Below are 16,869 nucleotides of genomic sequence, written 5' to 3'. Positions count from 1 at the left end.
TCCCCTGTAGAGTGAGCCCAATCTCCACCCCTCTGCCTGTACACACACTCTAGGGGTCCGTGCCAGGATTTAAGGAGTATGGCAGCTCTGGCGCACAGCAGGTCTCAATACACAGACGGCTATTATTTTTGCCAGCTTCCTCAGTCTCCTTGAGGGCAGGGAGAGTCCTGCCTTTGAGCCCTGCTCCCCCGCCCCCACCCCAGGCCTTCTTCCTAGGCCTTCTTGGGTCCAGGAAGTTCTTCCTAGGTCTGCCCCAAATCCTCTCCTTCCTTCTAGGCCCGCGTTGGGAGGGTGGGGGCCACGGGGGGAGTTCCCTTTAAGGAAGGTGGGGGAGGGGGCTGCTGGCCGGTCCTCCTTCCGCCCCTCCCTGGTCCCCGCGGGCCAGGGCTCGGGGCCAGGGCCCCGCGCCAGCGCATGCGCCCGCCTGTGGGCGCTGTCCGGGCTGCGAGAGCGGCGCGCACCGACAGCCGGACGGACGGACTGACTGGCGGCTGGTCGGACAGACGGGGCAGCGCAGGGAGCTGGGACGCGGCGGGACAGCGACATGGCCGGCCACACGCAGCAGCCGAGCGGGCGCGGGAACCCGGGCCCTGCTCCCTCGCCCTCCCCCGGCCCGGGCCCCGGGCCCGGCGCCTCGGAGCGGGTGGCGCTCAAGAAGGAGATCGGGCTGGTGAGCGCCTGCACCATCATCATCGGTGAGCGGGCGCGGGGCGGGCGGGTGCCTGGGGCGGTAGGGCCTAAGGCTCACGGCGGTTCGGAGCAAGGAGCACCCCTCTCCGGGCGCGCCTACCGGTCTGAGACGGTGGAACGTGGATGAGGGGATGCCCGCCCGGGGCACCTGCGGTGTCTCCCCTCACACAGCAGCCACAGGGCTTCTTGTTTCCACCTCCCCAAGTGCCCCGAATTTTTGCGCTTGAAGGAGGTGCAGGTCCCATCCACAGCTGGAATCCTCCTCCTGCCTTTACTTCGCCATGGACTTCCGCAAGGCAGTTGCCCTCAGTCTTCTCGTCTATAGCATGGAGATGGCTGTGGTCCTGCCTTGAGTGCAGGAGTCTTGCAAGTGTGGGAACTCGGTGAGCTGACCCCCGCTAAGGCCCCAAGTTCTGGGTCTTGTGGCTTAAACTGAGTTCCTACTGTGTGCAGGGTCCAGGTGCCGTGCAGTGTGAGTGATTTATTCTTCACAAGCAGGAAGGACTGTGGGTAGCCTGGACAGGGAGAGCCAGCCCAGAGGGGAATCGGTTCGGAGTATATAATTAGTGCAGAATTCTGCAGCAGGACCCTGGCGGAGGGGGAGGAGCAGCCAGTGACCGGGGGAGGCCCAGTTGGGGTGGGCAGACCCAGCCTTCGAAAGGCCAACTGCTTCCTGGGCTGTGATCCCATTTGCATCCTCTCACTCTCTAGCCCAGCTTCCCCACCTGAGAATGAGTCTGTGCATCCTGCCCCCATTTGGGGACTTCTGGGTAGGCAGAGGGCTCAGGGCACAGTGAGAACGGTGGTGGGGTTTTCCGCCTTCTGTCCCAAGTCAAGAACACTGATGCCTCAGGAACTGGCTAACCCAGACCTGTGCCTGTATCCACACCAGGTGCCTCAGAGACCCTCGTGGGAGAAGTCTGTTCCATCTCCTGTGTCCCAGGAGACACAGGCTGGAAGGATGAATGGCAAGGGTCTTGACCGCTCTCACTTTACCAACTGCCCAGTCTTCCCCTCCCCAGCCAGTGGGTGCTGCTTGTGCATTCACTGCCCACCCATCCTCAGACCCTTGGAGATGGAAAAAGTTGGGGGCTCAGGAGGGCAGACTGGTGTCTTCACCTCCTCCTCCTCTGCCCCCACACTGGGAGCTCCTGGGCCAAGGTTGGGGTCTAGCTCTTGGTCATCCCCTGCACTCGCACTGAGAATTGCCCCAGCACACAGCGCCTGTGCAGGTACCTCTCTGTCTCACCCACTTGCACCTGGAAAGGTGTCTTCTAGGAGCTGGTCCCGATCTGGTCCAGAGACCTTCTTGGCCAAGAGTGCCCCTGCTTGACTGCTGGGAGGAAGGGCTGGTTCCAGGGATTTGGCCAGGGTACTGGTTAGAGCTTTGCCCTGGCCCACACCCTCTCCAGGAGCTGTGCCCTCAGGACGAGGAAGCCCATACATCATGGGTGGGCCTTGGGGTCAAGAGGCTGACTGTGTCTGGAGCCAGCTACAGTGCCCGGCAGGTGCAGGGAGAGACGTGGTACTTGCTGGGCTGCCTCAGCTAAACCCAGCACCCTCGAGCTGTATTCCTACTCTTCCTCCTCCCCGCATCCCATCCCCCTTAGGTCAGGCAGAGGCTGCTGGCTCCTCTCTCCTCAAAAGAGGGCCCTGGTGGTGATGGTGGGAGTGGATGAGGCTAATTCTGCAAGAATTTTTCTGTGCAGCGCAGCTCTGCCCTTACAGCTCCCCCACTTTTCATACCATTTTTGCTGTTCCAGGTCCACTGCCCCCTTGGCTTCAGGCCTTGAGGACTGAGCTGGGGTTAGGAGTGACTTAGCCAAGAGTGGCAGACTCAGGAACAGAACCCAGATGACCTGACTCCAGCCCAGGACACTCAGGGGTGGTCCTACAAGCCTGCTTGGGGAGCCTTGAGGGGTTTCAGCAGGCAGGAGGCTGGGCTGGGCAGGAGACAGACAAGGGGAAGATGGACCTGGTCCAGAAGGTGGCAGATGACAGAGGAGGCAGGGGTGGGCTGAATCACTGCACTGCCCTCCCCAGCCCGATGCCCTGAAAGCCCCCACTTCCTGCCCTTTCACTGTTCCAGGAGCCCGGACTCCCACATCTTTCCCCACTTTCCTGCCCTGGGGAGCCTGGTCAAAGTAAAAAATGTCTGCTGAGTGTGATAGTTTAGCCTTAAAAGTCTTGAAAACTTTATAGCTTCCTCCATAATCTTTCTTGTTTGATAGCAGCTTATTATCTCCAAAACTTCCAAATAGATCCTCCCAGAAGATCCGATAATTCTCTCCCCTTGTAACTCCTGCCCCAGGCTGAGGAGTAGGAATGGAATGACATAAAAGGGCTTTGGGCTAGAACAAGACTCCACCTAAAATGTGTTTAGGAGAGCACCTGCTGGCTGCAGCAAGCACAACTGGAGGGGAACGGGCCAGCCTGGAGGAAAAAGAGCCTTCTGGGGCAGGGACTGTGCAAGACATCACCACATCCAATACCTATTCAGAAAAACACACCTTACTACATTATGAAAACATGTTCTCCCTTTATCTCATTTGATTGCCTGCCTTGCAAGATGGGAATTTTTATACCCATTTTACATATGTAGAAACTGAGGTTGGAAGTTAAATGACAATGCTGCAAGTGGTGGACTCGGAATTTGGAACCAGAATTGGACTCTTCTCCCAATCCAGTGCCCTTCTTCACACTGCTCTGGTGCAGGGCAAAATTGGGGCCAGATGCAGAGCCCATGATGGGGGAAGGTTGAGGATTGAGCTGGGAACTCATCCAACCAGGATTTAGTGAGCTCCCCACTCTACTATGGGTAGGTGAACAAACAGGTGGACAGAGAAATAGCCTCTGACTCCCCCACCCCCACCCAGGGCTGTATGTACAGGGTCTCTTGTCCTGACTCAGGGACCACAACCAGCTCCCTCCCCATCCACACCCAAGGAAGGGTCGTGCCCGGGTTCAGCAGAGTGGGAATCAGCCAGGTCTGCTGACCAGACTGTCCTGTCCTTCGCTCTCTCCCTTTGACTTAAATATCCAGCCCATGTTTGTGAATCAGGCTCAAGTATGTTCTAGGACTCAGGGACCCCCTTCATGAACCCTGTCTCCTTAGGAGCCAATCTCTACTCATCCAGCCATGGCCAGGTCCCTCCGTTGTCTCTGGGGCTGGAGGTGCTGGGCTGCTCAGAGGATAGCCCTCTCCAGAACCCCAACCCATCCTCCCCAGGACCCTGAGGGGACATAAAACCAAACAGGAGGCTGTCTGTACCTCACCATAGCCCCAATTTACAGATGAGGAAACTGGGGACCTGAGGCTGCAACCAGCCCAGGGTCAGATGCCCTTGGTGTGCTCTAAGACACCGCTGGGGGCTGAAGCAGCTCTGGCTACACGGATGGGGCCTGCTAGCTCTGGTCACGCTCATTCATCTATTCAACAGTTAGGTACTGGACAGTGCTGGGCACTGTTCTAGGTGCTGGAGACACAACAGGGAACAAGACGGAGAAAATCCCTGTCCTCCTGGAGCTGACATTCCAGCATGGAAGTCAAAGAGCAAGCAAGGTAAACAAGCTGAATGTTTAGCTGCCAGGGTAATGATAAGTGCTAAGGTGAGAAAATGAAGGAGGGAGGATTGTAGGTAGGAGATGAGTCAGGAGTGAGATGGAGTGCAGTCTGTGCAGGCCTTGCAGCCACAGTAAAGACTTTGCCTTTTTCTCTTTGTCAGGGCTTTGTGCAGAAGAGGGATGGCATGGGATGGCATGGGGTAGGATGGGATTGGATGGCGTGGTGTGGGATGGGATGGGATGTGTTGGGATGGGATGGCATGGGGTGGGATGAGATGGGGTGGTATGGGATGGGATGGCGTGGGGTGGGATGGGATGTGGTGGCACGGCATGGCATGGCATGGCCTGGGGCTTACTGTGGAGAAGAGGCTGTGGGCAGAAGAGGCAGAAGCTGGAAGCCCAGTCGGGAGGGTACTTGAGTCACCTGGGTAAGAGATGATGGTGGTTCAGAGCAGGGTGGCAGCAGTGGAGGTGCTGAGAGGAGGTTCAGTCCTAGGTGTGTTTGGAAGATTGAGCCAAATGTGTTGAACTGGACACAAGGTATAGCAGAGTGGAGTCTGGGTGACAGCAGGTTGGGGCCTGAGCAGCTGGGAGCATGGTTTGCCATTAATTGACCTGGGAAGACTGTGAGATGAGCAGGTCCCGGGGAGAGAGTTCCACACTCCTGGTCATCCCTCTCTCGAAAGGAAAGTGGGTTAGGCCGGAGGCGCATGCTGACCAATTGGCAATTCCAGGCATGCCCTGGAAACGTCCCCACTCACCTCCCTGGAGTTCTGCCAACACCTCAGCGGGCACTGCTGTCCCCCTAGAGGGGGGCCTGCCATGCTCACCATAAGGACACTGTGCTGGGAGTCACAGGCTTCACCCAGAGCAATAGCAGGGCCCCCAAAGCAGGGCTCTGGCCGCTGACCCCAGGGTGTTGAGGTCCCATAGGGTTCAGATCCAAAGGGCAGCTTGGGTGGCCTGGGGGGTGTCTCCAAGGTAGATGACTATAGTGAGACCCATAAAGCACTTCCTGGGGCCTCTGATGTAGCAGGCAGTGTGGGAACAGACCCACATCACTGCCTCGTCTCCCCATCTTACAGATAAGAAGGTTCAGAGAGTGAAGTGCCTTGTCCACAGCCTCCCGCCATGAGGGATCTGGGATTCAAACCCAGATGTAGGGGTTCTCAACTAGTAATTGGCCCTGCCCATGGCCTCAGGGGCCTTGGGACTTACCAACGGGGATTTGGAGCTCTTCCCCAGAGGCCTCATGGGTCACATCCTAACAGGGAGGTGCTGGGACGCATTGCCCAGGGCAAGAGAAGGAGGCCTGGCCCATGGCCAGCCCCTGATCAGGCCCAGGAGCCTTGAGCTACTCTCTGCCAGGCCAGCAGGCCAGCGTGGCAGGAAGAGGCCCCGCCATGGCCCTGCTCGCTGAAGAGGCAGGCATAGGCCAGGCGCATGTAAGGGGACCTAGGTCCCGGGGGCTCCCTGTCCTACTAGGGGGCTTGGACTTCTCATCTCAGCAGGCCAGGGCACAGACCCTGCCCTCTGGGAATGCAGGGTCCACCCAGGATGGCAAATAAAGGAGTCACTTCCTGGCCATACTCCAGGTACCATGGGAGAGGAGCAGGGGCCAGGTTATAGGAATCAGGATGGGAGATCAGGGAGGGCTTCCTGGGGGTGGCGTTGCTTCTGGGAAGCCAGTGAGCTGGGGAGAGACCTGCCACAATGCGGGACAGAGGGCCCCAAGCAGAAACTGTGTTTCCTCAGGCCCCGTGCAGATGTGCAGGACGCGTCCCTCCTGCCCAGCAGTGCCTCAGCCAAAGTCAGTGTTGCACCAGCCCTCTGCTGCCCCCTAGCCCAGTGGCCCTTCCTGGCACAAGGGGAAACTGAGGCCCAGGGAGCAGCACGGGCCTGAGGTCACACAACAGACTCCTGAAAGTGTTCTAGGGATGAGGGGTGGTGCCAGCAGCCTGACAGGACCTCCCTGACCCCTCCCCCAAATCCGACTCTGCACATTCCCCACACACACACCGAGGGCAGCTGGCCCCTTCCACCCACACGACCTCCGCAGTCCACCCCTGTGACCTCCGTGGTCGGCTCATGCCTCCCAGAAATAGGTCAGCACTCACCGCTGCAGCCGGGGGAACAATGGCTCTTTCTTCGTTCCTTCACGGACCGGGTAAGCCCCATCAGGCCACACATCTTAATGTGATAAAAACCACCCAGCTTGGCCTGAGGGAAGAGGGGCGGGAGGAGACTGGAGGGGGGCCCCTAGTTGAGGGACTCACATCCTCACCCACCTTCGTGGGAGCTCTGGCCCTGCCAAGGACCTGCAGGGACCACAGAGCAGCCGTCCCACTGGGTGGATGGGAACATGGAGGTCTCGGAACCCACATTTCTCCAGCCTGCCGTCAATCAGACACCTGACCAGGTGCTCAGCAACATCTCCCGGCCCATCCCACAGTCTGTGGTTCCTGCCCCTCCTCCTCTTCCTCCAGAGCAGGATGCCCCAAGGGCTGGGCTTGTCCACTGCAGTTCACCCAGTCGGGCAGAGCTGATTCTGCTGGACCTGAACATGAGGGCTGGGAAGGGAGGCCTGGACCCACCACCAGGAGGCATGGGCAGGCTCCCCTGCAGCACTGCCTTACAGCTCCATGGTCCCTTCTCCACACCTCCTGAAATCACTCAGTGCTGGAGACGCCCACCCCCGTCCTCAGCAACATCCCTCCTCCTCCCTGCCCTCTGCCCCTCACCCAAGCCTACCGCCCCTCTTGCTCCTTGCAGAGCCCCGTCCAGCCCACATGGTGCCAAGAGCAGCCAGTGGACCTCGATGGGGTTTTCTGCCACCTTCCAGCACAAACCTGAGGCAGGTGCTGGAGGCTGTCCAGGCCCAGAGGAAGAGGCCCCCAGAGAGCTCAGAGACACCTGCTGGCACATGTGTTCCTTTGAGCCACGTGGGGAGAAGTCCTGCACTGTAGCTTGCGGCCATGTGTCTAAAACAATAGCAGTCCTCACCCCCGGCCCATCCCCCGAGTCTTCAGCCACTGGGCACAGACAAGTGATGTGTCCCTTTCAAATTCCAGCCTTGGAGGACAGGTGCCAGGTGTGGCTTCCCCGAGGGCTACACTCGTGAGGCCCCATCAGGCTGAGTTGTGTACGGTGGTGGGCGTCCCCACGGGTGGGTGGCTCAGGGCCCTGGATGCACCCAGCTCCTTCCAAGGCCACCCAGCCCCCACTGGCTTCCAACCTCCCTGGCTTTTGGCAAATCCCACTCCACCAGGTCCTGAGAACAGAGGCTCTACTGCCAGATAGAGCAAACGCAAAGGCTCTTTAGAAGCCTAATAGCCCACCCAGGCCCTGGGCCGCGTGGCAGATGAAGGAAGCGGCCCCTCTCTCCCTGGAGGCGAGCTGAGGGCACAGCTTACCTCTGGGGCTGGGAGACAGGAATTCTTTCCTCCTTATCTGGATGTATTTAGGGCTCCTGGGACGTGACTAGAAAACCAAGTGGGGCGTCGTGGCCGTCCAGACTGGAAATCTGTGCCGGCCGGGTGGGGGTGGGGTAGGACTGTGGACAGGGAACGCATGCAGATGGGCCGCCCCAGCTGTGTCCTCGTCCAGACCCGCCTGTGGGCCTGGCAGGCGGAGCAGGCAGGGTCTGCCCTGATGGACATGCGCTCCCCCCCTGGGGCCCAGCAGGTGGGGCCATCTCGTGGAGGGGCTGAGCCCTGGGTCCCAGCAGTGTTGCTTTTTTCTTCATGTGGCCTGTGGGTTCTGGGATTATTCCCTCTTGGGCAGGCCCTAGTCCAAATCACCAGTGATGTGACCTGATTCATTTGCACAGATGATGAGACCCGGGTAACGCAGAACATTGCCCTCTTTGCCCTAACTGCCAGGGAGCTCGGGGCTAAGTGGGCGCTCAGCGTTTTGCTCATCCTGGGAACCTGCTCTGCAGCCCCCAGCTTGGCCCTCTGGGCGTTTCCCATTGTTCTGCTCCCAGACCCCATGAGTGCCCCACAGTGCCCATCCTTGCAAAACTCAGCCCAGGGGCAGGCCGGGCCTTCTGTGACCCATGACCTGGCAGAGTCCACTGGCACCCAAGCCTTGGAAGCTAGCCTCCCCCTCTGCTCCTGCCCACAGTCCCCTTCTGGGAGGGCCGAGTGGAGACTGCTGCCCCCCACTTCACAGAGGAGGAGGTCAGTCCTTCAGTGGCACTGGTGCCACTTTGGGCATCAGGCCATTCACTCATCCTGTAGTTTGCTCAACAGATGTGTATCGAGCACCAACTGTGTGCTGGAGGCCCCAGGTGAGGTCGCAGACGGTACACACAGAATCACGCAAAGATGCAAAGGACATCTGGATACAGCTGTGGATGAGCTGAGGCTTCCCGTACAGTACCTCGCTGAATCCTCACAACAGTCCCATTGTATAGATGGGACTCAAGAGGTGACATGAGTGGGGAGAGGTTCCCGGCCTCCTGAGCCCCAGCCAGAGTTTCCCACTGTGGTCCTAGGACTAGAGCAGTGACCCCTGTTTGCAACCAGTGGGCTGTTCCCAAGGGAGAGGCATCTGTGTCCAGACCCCAGGCTGAGCCAACTGAGTCCTGCCAGCCTGCCATCATCCACCCCATCCCTTCAGCGATGGCTGCTAAGCAACCCCCACCCCTGAAAATGCACCAGCTCCTCTCCCTCACCCCACTGACCCTTGCCCAGGACCTGAAACATTTTAACAATGCCAGGAAACCAGGTCTCTTCCGGGTCTGCGTCCACAGCATGGGTCCTAGGTCAGGGAGGAGCCCAGCAGGCAAAGGGCTCTCTAATAGGAAAAGAGGAGATGGAAGGTAAAGAAAGAAAGTACGGAGCAGGGTCTGGGGCTGTGAAGTGGGAGGAGGAGCCTTACCAGTGTGGTCAAGGAGGGCTTCATGGAGGAGGTGCCAGTCCCCAAGCCACTGCATGAGTTTGGATTTCGGCCAATAGGAAGGTGGCAAGAGAGTATCATGGTCAAAGTCTTGCTTTAGGTGGACAGCTCTGGCCAGGCTGGGAGGAAGCCAGGTGGCTGGAGGCTGACAAGCCTGGAGGCCTTGGCCAGGGGCGAGGGGCTGGGCCTGGGCCCTGTGGGGATGCACAGGAGTGTCTGCCACTCTGCCACTGCTTGTGCTTGCCCCACCTCATGGTTGTTAGTTGGGGGCAGAGGAACTCGGAACAGGACCCATCTCTGGCAGGGGAGCCTGTCTGGACAAAGTGCCACTCCCCATGCCAGGGGCTGGGGAGGGGAGATGAGGTGGCCAGAGTGGGACTTGCAGGGTTTGAGGGACCCATGGCATCCACATGCCTCCAGGCCCACCCTCCTCCTTGAGGGAGCAGCCCGGGCTCCCCTCCTCACTGCAGCATCTGGAGCTGCACAGAGAGGCTGCCCTGCTTGGGGCTCCCAGACCTGATGCCTCCCCACCTCTTCCCCCCCACAGGAAACATCATCGGCTCGGGCATCTTCATCTCCCCCAAGGGGGTCCTGGAGCACTGTGGCTCCGTGGGTCTGGCCCTCTTCGTCTGGGTCCTGGGTGGGGGCATCACTGCCTTGGGCTCACTCTGCTACGCGGAGCTGGGAGTCGCCATCCCCAAGTCTGGTGGGGACTACGCCTATGTCACCGAGATCTTCGGGGGCCTTGCTGGGTGAGTGTGGGGCACCAGCAGCCGTGGGGTGGGGACAGCCTCTCCAGAATGGATGACCAGCCGGGCCCAGGACCCCGGTGTCCTCTTCTGCTTCTCACATCGCAGGGAGGTCATGGGAGTGGATGGAGGGAAGGGGAGGTGTTGGGCAGCCTTCTAAGGCCCGGGTGGGCGGGACCAATGCCCACCCCACTCCAGCTGGCCCCTTGACCTCTCTGTTCTTCCTTTTAAATAGAGCTCCTCTAAGCCCCACTCCCCACCCAGGTGCTTATGGGTGGGGAGGACCTTACTATGGAAACCTCTAGATCATGCCAACATCCAGTCAGGGACACCTTGATGTAAGTAAACTAAATGCAGGGTGGGGGGCATGATAGTCCTATCAATGCCCTGCAAGAAGTCCCCTTTAAATAGCTCCCGATGTTCCTTTATTCACCATGAACATTAGCTGAGCACCTACTTTGTGCTGAGGGCCAGTACGCAAATGATAAAAAGATCCATCCCGGGCCTCAAGTTGCTTACAGTACAGAAGGGAAATAATCCTTCAAATGTGATTAAGACCAGGAGGATCCTTGCTTTGAAGATATGTGAGAGGCTGCAGCCCAGCAGCCAAGAGAACAGGGTGCCCACCACCCAGAGAAGACTCCCAGAAAAAACCACATTTGTGCCAAGGCTTGGAGGAAGGGTGGGGTTTTGTTGGCCGACCAGTGAGGAGGGGTAGCACATACAGAGGGTGGTGGCCTGGGCGAGCTCGGTCTGTCTGCCGCGGCCACAGGCGAGGTCAGGTCCATCGTAGACGCCGGGGCTTGTCTGGGACGGGGCAGCCTGTAGGTGGAGGGCCATCAAAGCTATTGCAGCTATCCAGCTGAGCCGTGCTGAGGGCCAGAACAAAGGTACAGGAAGATTTCAGAACCATTTAGGAGTCTAAATTGGGAGGACGTGGTGGCCAGTGTGGCATGAAGGAGAGGCTTGGAGAGACTCCATAGATGGTGGTTCCTGGGATGGGGAGAGGGAGATTCTAGGTTGGGGTTTGCCACACAGGTGGGGTCTGTGGCATGTCCGGGGAGACGCTGAGTCAGGCCTTGGGTGGGAGATCTGGAGCGCAGAGGAAAGGTCTAGGCTGAAGTATTTAAAGTTTGGTTCTGAGGGATGTGGTCAGGGGCCTTCAACAGGGCAGTGGAGGATGGGGCCCTGGTGTTCTCCTCTGGGGAGAGGGTCCTCAAAGGGGCCTGGGACCCGAGAAAGCAGAAGAATTTTGCTGTGTGGTGGAATACTCAAGAAGATGGGAGGGAGAGGAGGACCCGAGACCCACCCCAAGGGCACCCAGCATCGAGGGTGGGCAGAGGGGAGCACCCAGTATGGGAGGAGGGTCACGGAGCTAGGATGTCCCAGAAGCCAAAGGGGGAGAGGTGGTGCAAAGCAAGAGGTAAGGAAGCAGGGCACAGAGCAAAGGTGAGGACCAAGAGGAAGCCACTGAGCTTGGTGTCCCTGGATGAGGCAATCCCTACCCTCAAGGTGGGACAGACAGGGGACTAGGACCACCCCCACGGACAGGCACTCCCCTGGGTGCAGGCAGAGCCCCCAGGAACAGTTTGGGCCTCACTCCCACGTGGGCACCTGCAGAGGTGAGATTCTGGCAGATGGGATATAAATTCCTGTCACCCCAGCCAGGGGTCTTTACAAGGTCCGGTCCCTCGGGGATCACAGCTCAGAGTTGGCCACCTGCAGCCACAGGGCTCTGCTGAGAACTGCAGCTGGAGCTGTGACTGGAGGTCCCGGGACAGCCCATCCCAGCTCAGGAACAGCCTGCGACCGGGGACTAGGTGGCCATTAGAGAAGTGGTTGGTTCCAGAGTCTCTCTCCACACCTGCCCGAGGGCAGCCCGTAGCTGTTTGTGCTGAACACTGTCTCTGTTGAAACAGTTCACAAATAGAGCAGAGACCTCGACAAGGTTGGCCCTGCCTCCCTGGACCAAAGCTGGTATCTGGCCCCCACAGCAGCCCTGGGTGCCGGGGCCCAGGGTGCAGCCCCGCTCCACACATCTGGGCCCCCTTGGCTGGGAGGGTGCCGGGAGGCCTGAGCCACTGGGGCCCTCACTCCTTCCAGCTTCCTGCTGCTCTGGAGTGCCGTCCTCATCATGTACCCCACCAGCCTGGCCGTCATCTCCATGACCTTCTCCAACTACGTGCTGCAGCCCGTGTTCCCCAACTGCATCCCCCCGGCCGCTGCTTCCCGTGCGCTCTCCATGGCCTGCCTTAGTGAGTGTCCACCGTGGGGCCGGGCTGGGCCTCTGTCCCCAGGGCCCACCCTGCTCCCTGCCCCCGTGGGGGGACTTTGGGGTAAGGTCCCTCCAGCTGTCAGTCCCTGTGAAGTCGGCCTCAGGGGCTGGGCTTCTGGCACTCCAGCTGCTGCAGGGGACACCGCCCTCCTGCAGCCCGGGCTGGACTTGGCTGTGGCCCACCTCGAGGGGTTTGGCCTCAGGTGCCTGCCCACCCAGCCACCCGCCCTTCCTCCTCAGTGCTCCTGACGTGGGTGAACAGCTCGAGCGTGCGCTGGGCCACGCGCATCCAGGACGTGTTCACCGGCGGGAAGCTGCTGGCCCTCTCGCTCATCATTGGCGTGGGCTTTGTCCAGATCTTCCAAGGTAGGGCTGGGCTGTGGGGGGGGCTGGGCACAGGGCCAGGGAGACGATGCTGACCCTTGACCTCCGGACCCCCAGGACACTTCGAGGAGCTGAGGCCCAGCAACGCCTTCGACTTCTGGATGACGCCGTCCGTGGGTCACCTGGCCCTGGCCTTCCTCCAGGGCTCCTTTGCCTTCAGTGGCTGGAACTTCCTCAACTATGTCACTGAGGAGCTGGTGGACCCTCGAAAGTGAGTGGGGCTCCGGCCAGGCCCTGGGAAGGGGTGTGGCGTGGGGTGGGAGAGGCAGCCTCCCCACACAGAGCCGCTGTCACCTCTGGCCGCTCTGGTTGTCTGCCTGACCACACTGCTACCCACCGGGAACGGCTCTGGAAAGGCAGCCGGGACGCTTGTGTTCCAGCCTGACCCTGTTCTGTATGGCTGTGGATGAGTCACGGCCCCTTGCTGGGCCTCAGAAACACTGAGTATCATTGTCTTGCTGTAAATGGATCCAGCTATTTGCATTTGGCCAAAAATTACACATGTGCACGCAACATGGTCCCTAAAAATGAAGCCAATGGCTCCCTCTGATGCTCAGCTGGGACCCTGACAGTGAACAGTTACAGCTGGAGCTGGGGCTGATGGGAGTCCCAGGGGACCCTGGTCTGTGGACTGAGCTCTAAGGGCGCTTTGAGGATTTTCAAGGCTGATTTTGGCTGTAGGCAATGTCCTTTTCATGTGCAGACATTAGATCCGCCCCCCTCCCCAGGATATGAGTGGCCCCTCCTCCATCTGCCCTTCCTCCCACCAGCCTGTGCCAAGGCTGGGCTGGGGACTAGGGGGGAGACAGACAGCAGTGCTGCCCCCTTCGCTGCCCCAAGGCCCCCAGCAGACCCAGGAGATGGAGGCTCAAAGCTGCTCCCCTTGCTGGGTCCCCTGCCACTCCCCACCACCCTGAGGCCCCGTCCCCCAGCCCCGCAAGGGCTGATGCTGACACACTGCACCACTGTCCCCAGGAACCTACCTCGTGCCATCTTCATCTCCATCCCCCTGGTGACCTTCGTGTACACCTTCACCAATGTCGCCTACTTCACTGCCATGTCCCCCCAGGAGCTGCTGGCCTCTAACGCAGTGGCCGTGGTGAGTGGGGCCCCACTTGGTCCTGGCTCCTGCCCGGCCCCCGCCCCGCCTCATGCACCACCTCTCTTCTGTGCCCACCCAGACCTTCGGGGAGAAGCTGCTGGGCTACTTTTCTTGGGTCATGCCCGTCTCCGTGGCACTTTCCACTTTCGGAGGGATCAATGGCTACCTGTTCACCTCCTCCAGGTGACTGGACTGGGGAAGAGGGTGGTCAAGGTGAGGCAAGGCAGCTGCCCTGGTGCACACGAGCAGTGCTGGGGGCCAGAGGAAGTGAAGTCCTGCCCGGTGGGGCCCACCTGAAGCTGGGACGATGAACTCCCCGGTAACAGATGTCTGATCCCAATTGCGAGGAGCAGAAAGCAAGAGGGAGGCGGGCTAGATGAGGGGAAGAACTGCCCAGTGGGGCTGCTGGGGCCCAGAGCAGCGAGTCGGAGGTGACAGCTCAAGAGGGCCATCAGGTCTAGAGCTGAGGTCGGGATCTGGCCAGCAGCGAGGCCCCAGGCTGGGCTCATGGCTCCCACCCACCTCTGTCCCCACCCCCCAGACTGTGCTTCTCTGGAGCCCGAGAGGGGCACCTGCCCAGCCTGCTGGCCATGATCCACGTCAGACACTGCACCCCTATCCCTGCCCTCCTCGTCTGCGTAAGTTGGGGGACCCAGGCTCGGGAGGGCCACGCAGCAGTGTGGGTAATGGCAGGGATGAGGCCTGGCCCTGGTGGGGGCGGGAGGGCCGGGCTCGCTGACCTCCTGGCCCGAGTCGGCAGGCCCAGGGCCCCTGCTGGGCTGACAGGAGGCAGGTGGGAGCCAGCCCTCAGCCCAGTCCTCTCCCAGGGCGGGGCCACGGCAGTCATCATGCTTGTGGGAGACACGTACACGCTGATCAACTATGTGTCCTTCATCAACTACCTCTGCTACGGCGTCACCATCCTGGGCCTGCTCGTGCTGCGCTGGAGGTGGCCGGCACTCCATAGGCCCATCAAGGTGAGGCCCGGAGGGGACCAGCCAGCCCACGTGCCGGAAGCAGTCAGGGCCACCCCTTTACCCGTTTGGGCACCAGGGGCGGCGATGGCAGCGATGGTGAGGCCAGCCTTTGCCGTGTGCTGGGCCCTGCTCAGGGCCCTGTGTGCACTGGCATATCCAGTCCTTAAGGCAGCCCCGTGGGGTGGGTGCTGTGAATACTCCCCCTTCACGGGCAGGAAAATAAGGCTCAGACATTACGGTCACACAGGATTCCACGAGCCCACAGAAAACAGAAGACCCAAAACCGAGCTAAAAGAAACGTCCTCCCGTTTGCATATAAATCCTTGAGCTGGAGAAGTGCTCAGTGCCTGGAACGTGAAACACCCAAAAATCATTCACCTTCAGCCGAGTGCGAGTGGCAAGTCCACATACAGTCGCTGTGTGGAGCTCAGAGCCGCTGAAATTGACAAACCCTCAACAATTTGGCCAACTAGCCGGCCACGTTGGGCTGCTGGCAGAAGGGGGCCCCTCAGGCCTCAGCTCCCAGGAGCGGGGGGAAAGGGCCTCAGACCCCCGGGGTGGTGGGGCAGGAGAGCCAGGGGTCCTGCGCCATTGGCACTGCCGCTCGCTCTCCCCCAGGTGAACCTCCTCGTCCCCATCGCATACTTGGTCTTCTGGGCATTCCTGCTGGTCTTCAGCTTCATCTCGGAGCCCATGGTGTGCGGGGTGGGCGTCATCATCATCCTCACGGGGGTGCCCATTTTCTTCCTGGGAGTGTTCTGGAGAAGCAAACCAAAGTGTGTGCACAGACTCACAGGTGAGCCAGGCAGCTCCCCGATGGGGCGGGGCCTGGAGATGGAGCCCTCTTGGGGGCTCACCCTAGAGCGGGGTCTCCCGGCGGCTACGGTGGCCACAAGGGGCCCAACCACCACCAAATGTCTCCCCGTGGCTTGGCCCAAGTGTCCAGGTCCCATGCGCAGAGGGAGCAGCTCCCTGAGGACCCTGTCCCACAGGGTCAGACCTCAGGGTCCATCTGTCGGCCTGTCTGTCTGTCCTCAGAGTCAATGACACGCTGGGGCCAGGAGCTGTGTTTCGTGGTCTACCCCCAGGGCTCTCCGGAGGAGGAGGAAAATGGCCCCTGCCAGCCCTCCCCACTGCCCGCCGCCACTGACAAGCCCTTGAAGACACAATGAGACATTTGTGGAGCCTTGAAGCAGCTGTTTCTGTTTACATGTTGTTTATGAGGAGGTGTTTTTGCAAAAAAAAAAAAAAAAAAAAAAAAAAATTTTCTTTCCTGGGGAAAAAGAGACCCGACTCTTAGAGGCCTGTGGTAAGGAAGCCCTGAAGATGTGGACTGGGTCCCCTGTCAGCGCTGCCCTGCTAGCTTTTCCTGGAAAGGTCTACGAATAAAACAGGGCTGGTGGTGTACGTATCTCAGGTGAGTCCCTGGTGGGCACCTCTCGGTGGTGGGCACCCCTCGTGGGGGGCACGCGTGGAGCTGGCTGGAGAAGGGGGCCCGGCCGGCCCAGGAGGAGGCCCTTGGCATTCAGGGGCTCTGCCGCTTCAGCCAGGCACTCCCTCTCCGGGGCTGGCACCATGGGGTCCGGAGCCACCCCTGCCCCAAAGGGACATGGAGGATTGGGAAGCCGCTGGGTGCGCCCCTCCCCCAGGCCCTGCAACACCTGCTGGAGGCTCAGTCACCCAGGCGAGCCCGGGATTCCCGCTGGAACTGCCTTTCTTCCCATAAATCCCCACGGAGTGAGTGTCAGGACTTCAAAGCCCACGGCCTGGCCCTGGTTTACAGGTGGGAAAACTGAGGCTTTGAGACAGGACAGGATGGATTTGCCTCCTGGCAACTGGTGCCTCAGCCTCTGCCCCTGAGAAAGCATCAAACAACATCTTCTGGGGGCCTCAGGACCTGCAAGAGACCCCATGGGCTTTCTCTACCCTGTGCCCACTTTCCCAGCCCTGCAGTACTGCCTGGGAGAGTTACCCCTCAGCCAGAGGGCAAAGGGCATCAAGTAGCCAGGCCCACGCTGACCCCACAAGCATGAGGTTGGGGGCAGAAGTCTCCTAGCCCAGCTCCTCTGGGGCCTGCTGGGAGGACGGAGGAGGGTTCAGTGCCACCAGAGCGCCCACCATGGACTAGCTCTGATGTACCCATGTCGCTGTTCAGTCCAGGGACAGCTCTGGTGCCCCACAGGGTGAATGAAGGGAGAAGTCACCGGAAACATTCCAGGGAGCCCT

General features: G+C 60.1%; 1 protein-coding gene across 1 annotated transcript; it reads left to right on the top strand.

Moving 5' to 3' along the window:
- Positions 1–535: 535 nt before the first annotated feature.
- On the top strand, positions 536–15,815 carry SLC7A10 (solute carrier family 7 member 10). Its single transcript, XM_068528262.1, has 11 exons — positions 536–695; positions 9,704–9,908; positions 12,009–12,160; positions 12,421–12,546; positions 12,622–12,775; positions 13,540–13,663; positions 13,746–13,849; positions 14,208–14,304; positions 14,494–14,643; positions 15,262–15,439; positions 15,682–15,815. Exons 1-11 carry the CDS (start codon positions 545–547, stop codon positions 15,813–15,815), a joined length of 1,575 nt encoding a protein of 524 aa, XP_068384363.1. The 5' UTR covers positions 536–544.
- The last annotated feature ends 1,054 nt before the right edge of the window (positions 15,816–16,869 follow it).

This window comes from Eschrichtius robustus, chromosome 19 (assembly GCF_028021215.1).
Source record: "Eschrichtius robustus isolate mEscRob2 chromosome 19, mEscRob2.pri, whole genome shotgun sequence".
Classification (NCBI taxonomy): Eukaryota; Metazoa; Chordata; class Mammalia; order Artiodactyla; family Eschrichtiidae; genus Eschrichtius; species Eschrichtius robustus.
Note: the sequence above shows the minus strand (reverse complement) of the source record. Positions and strands in the feature narration are given on the sequence as shown.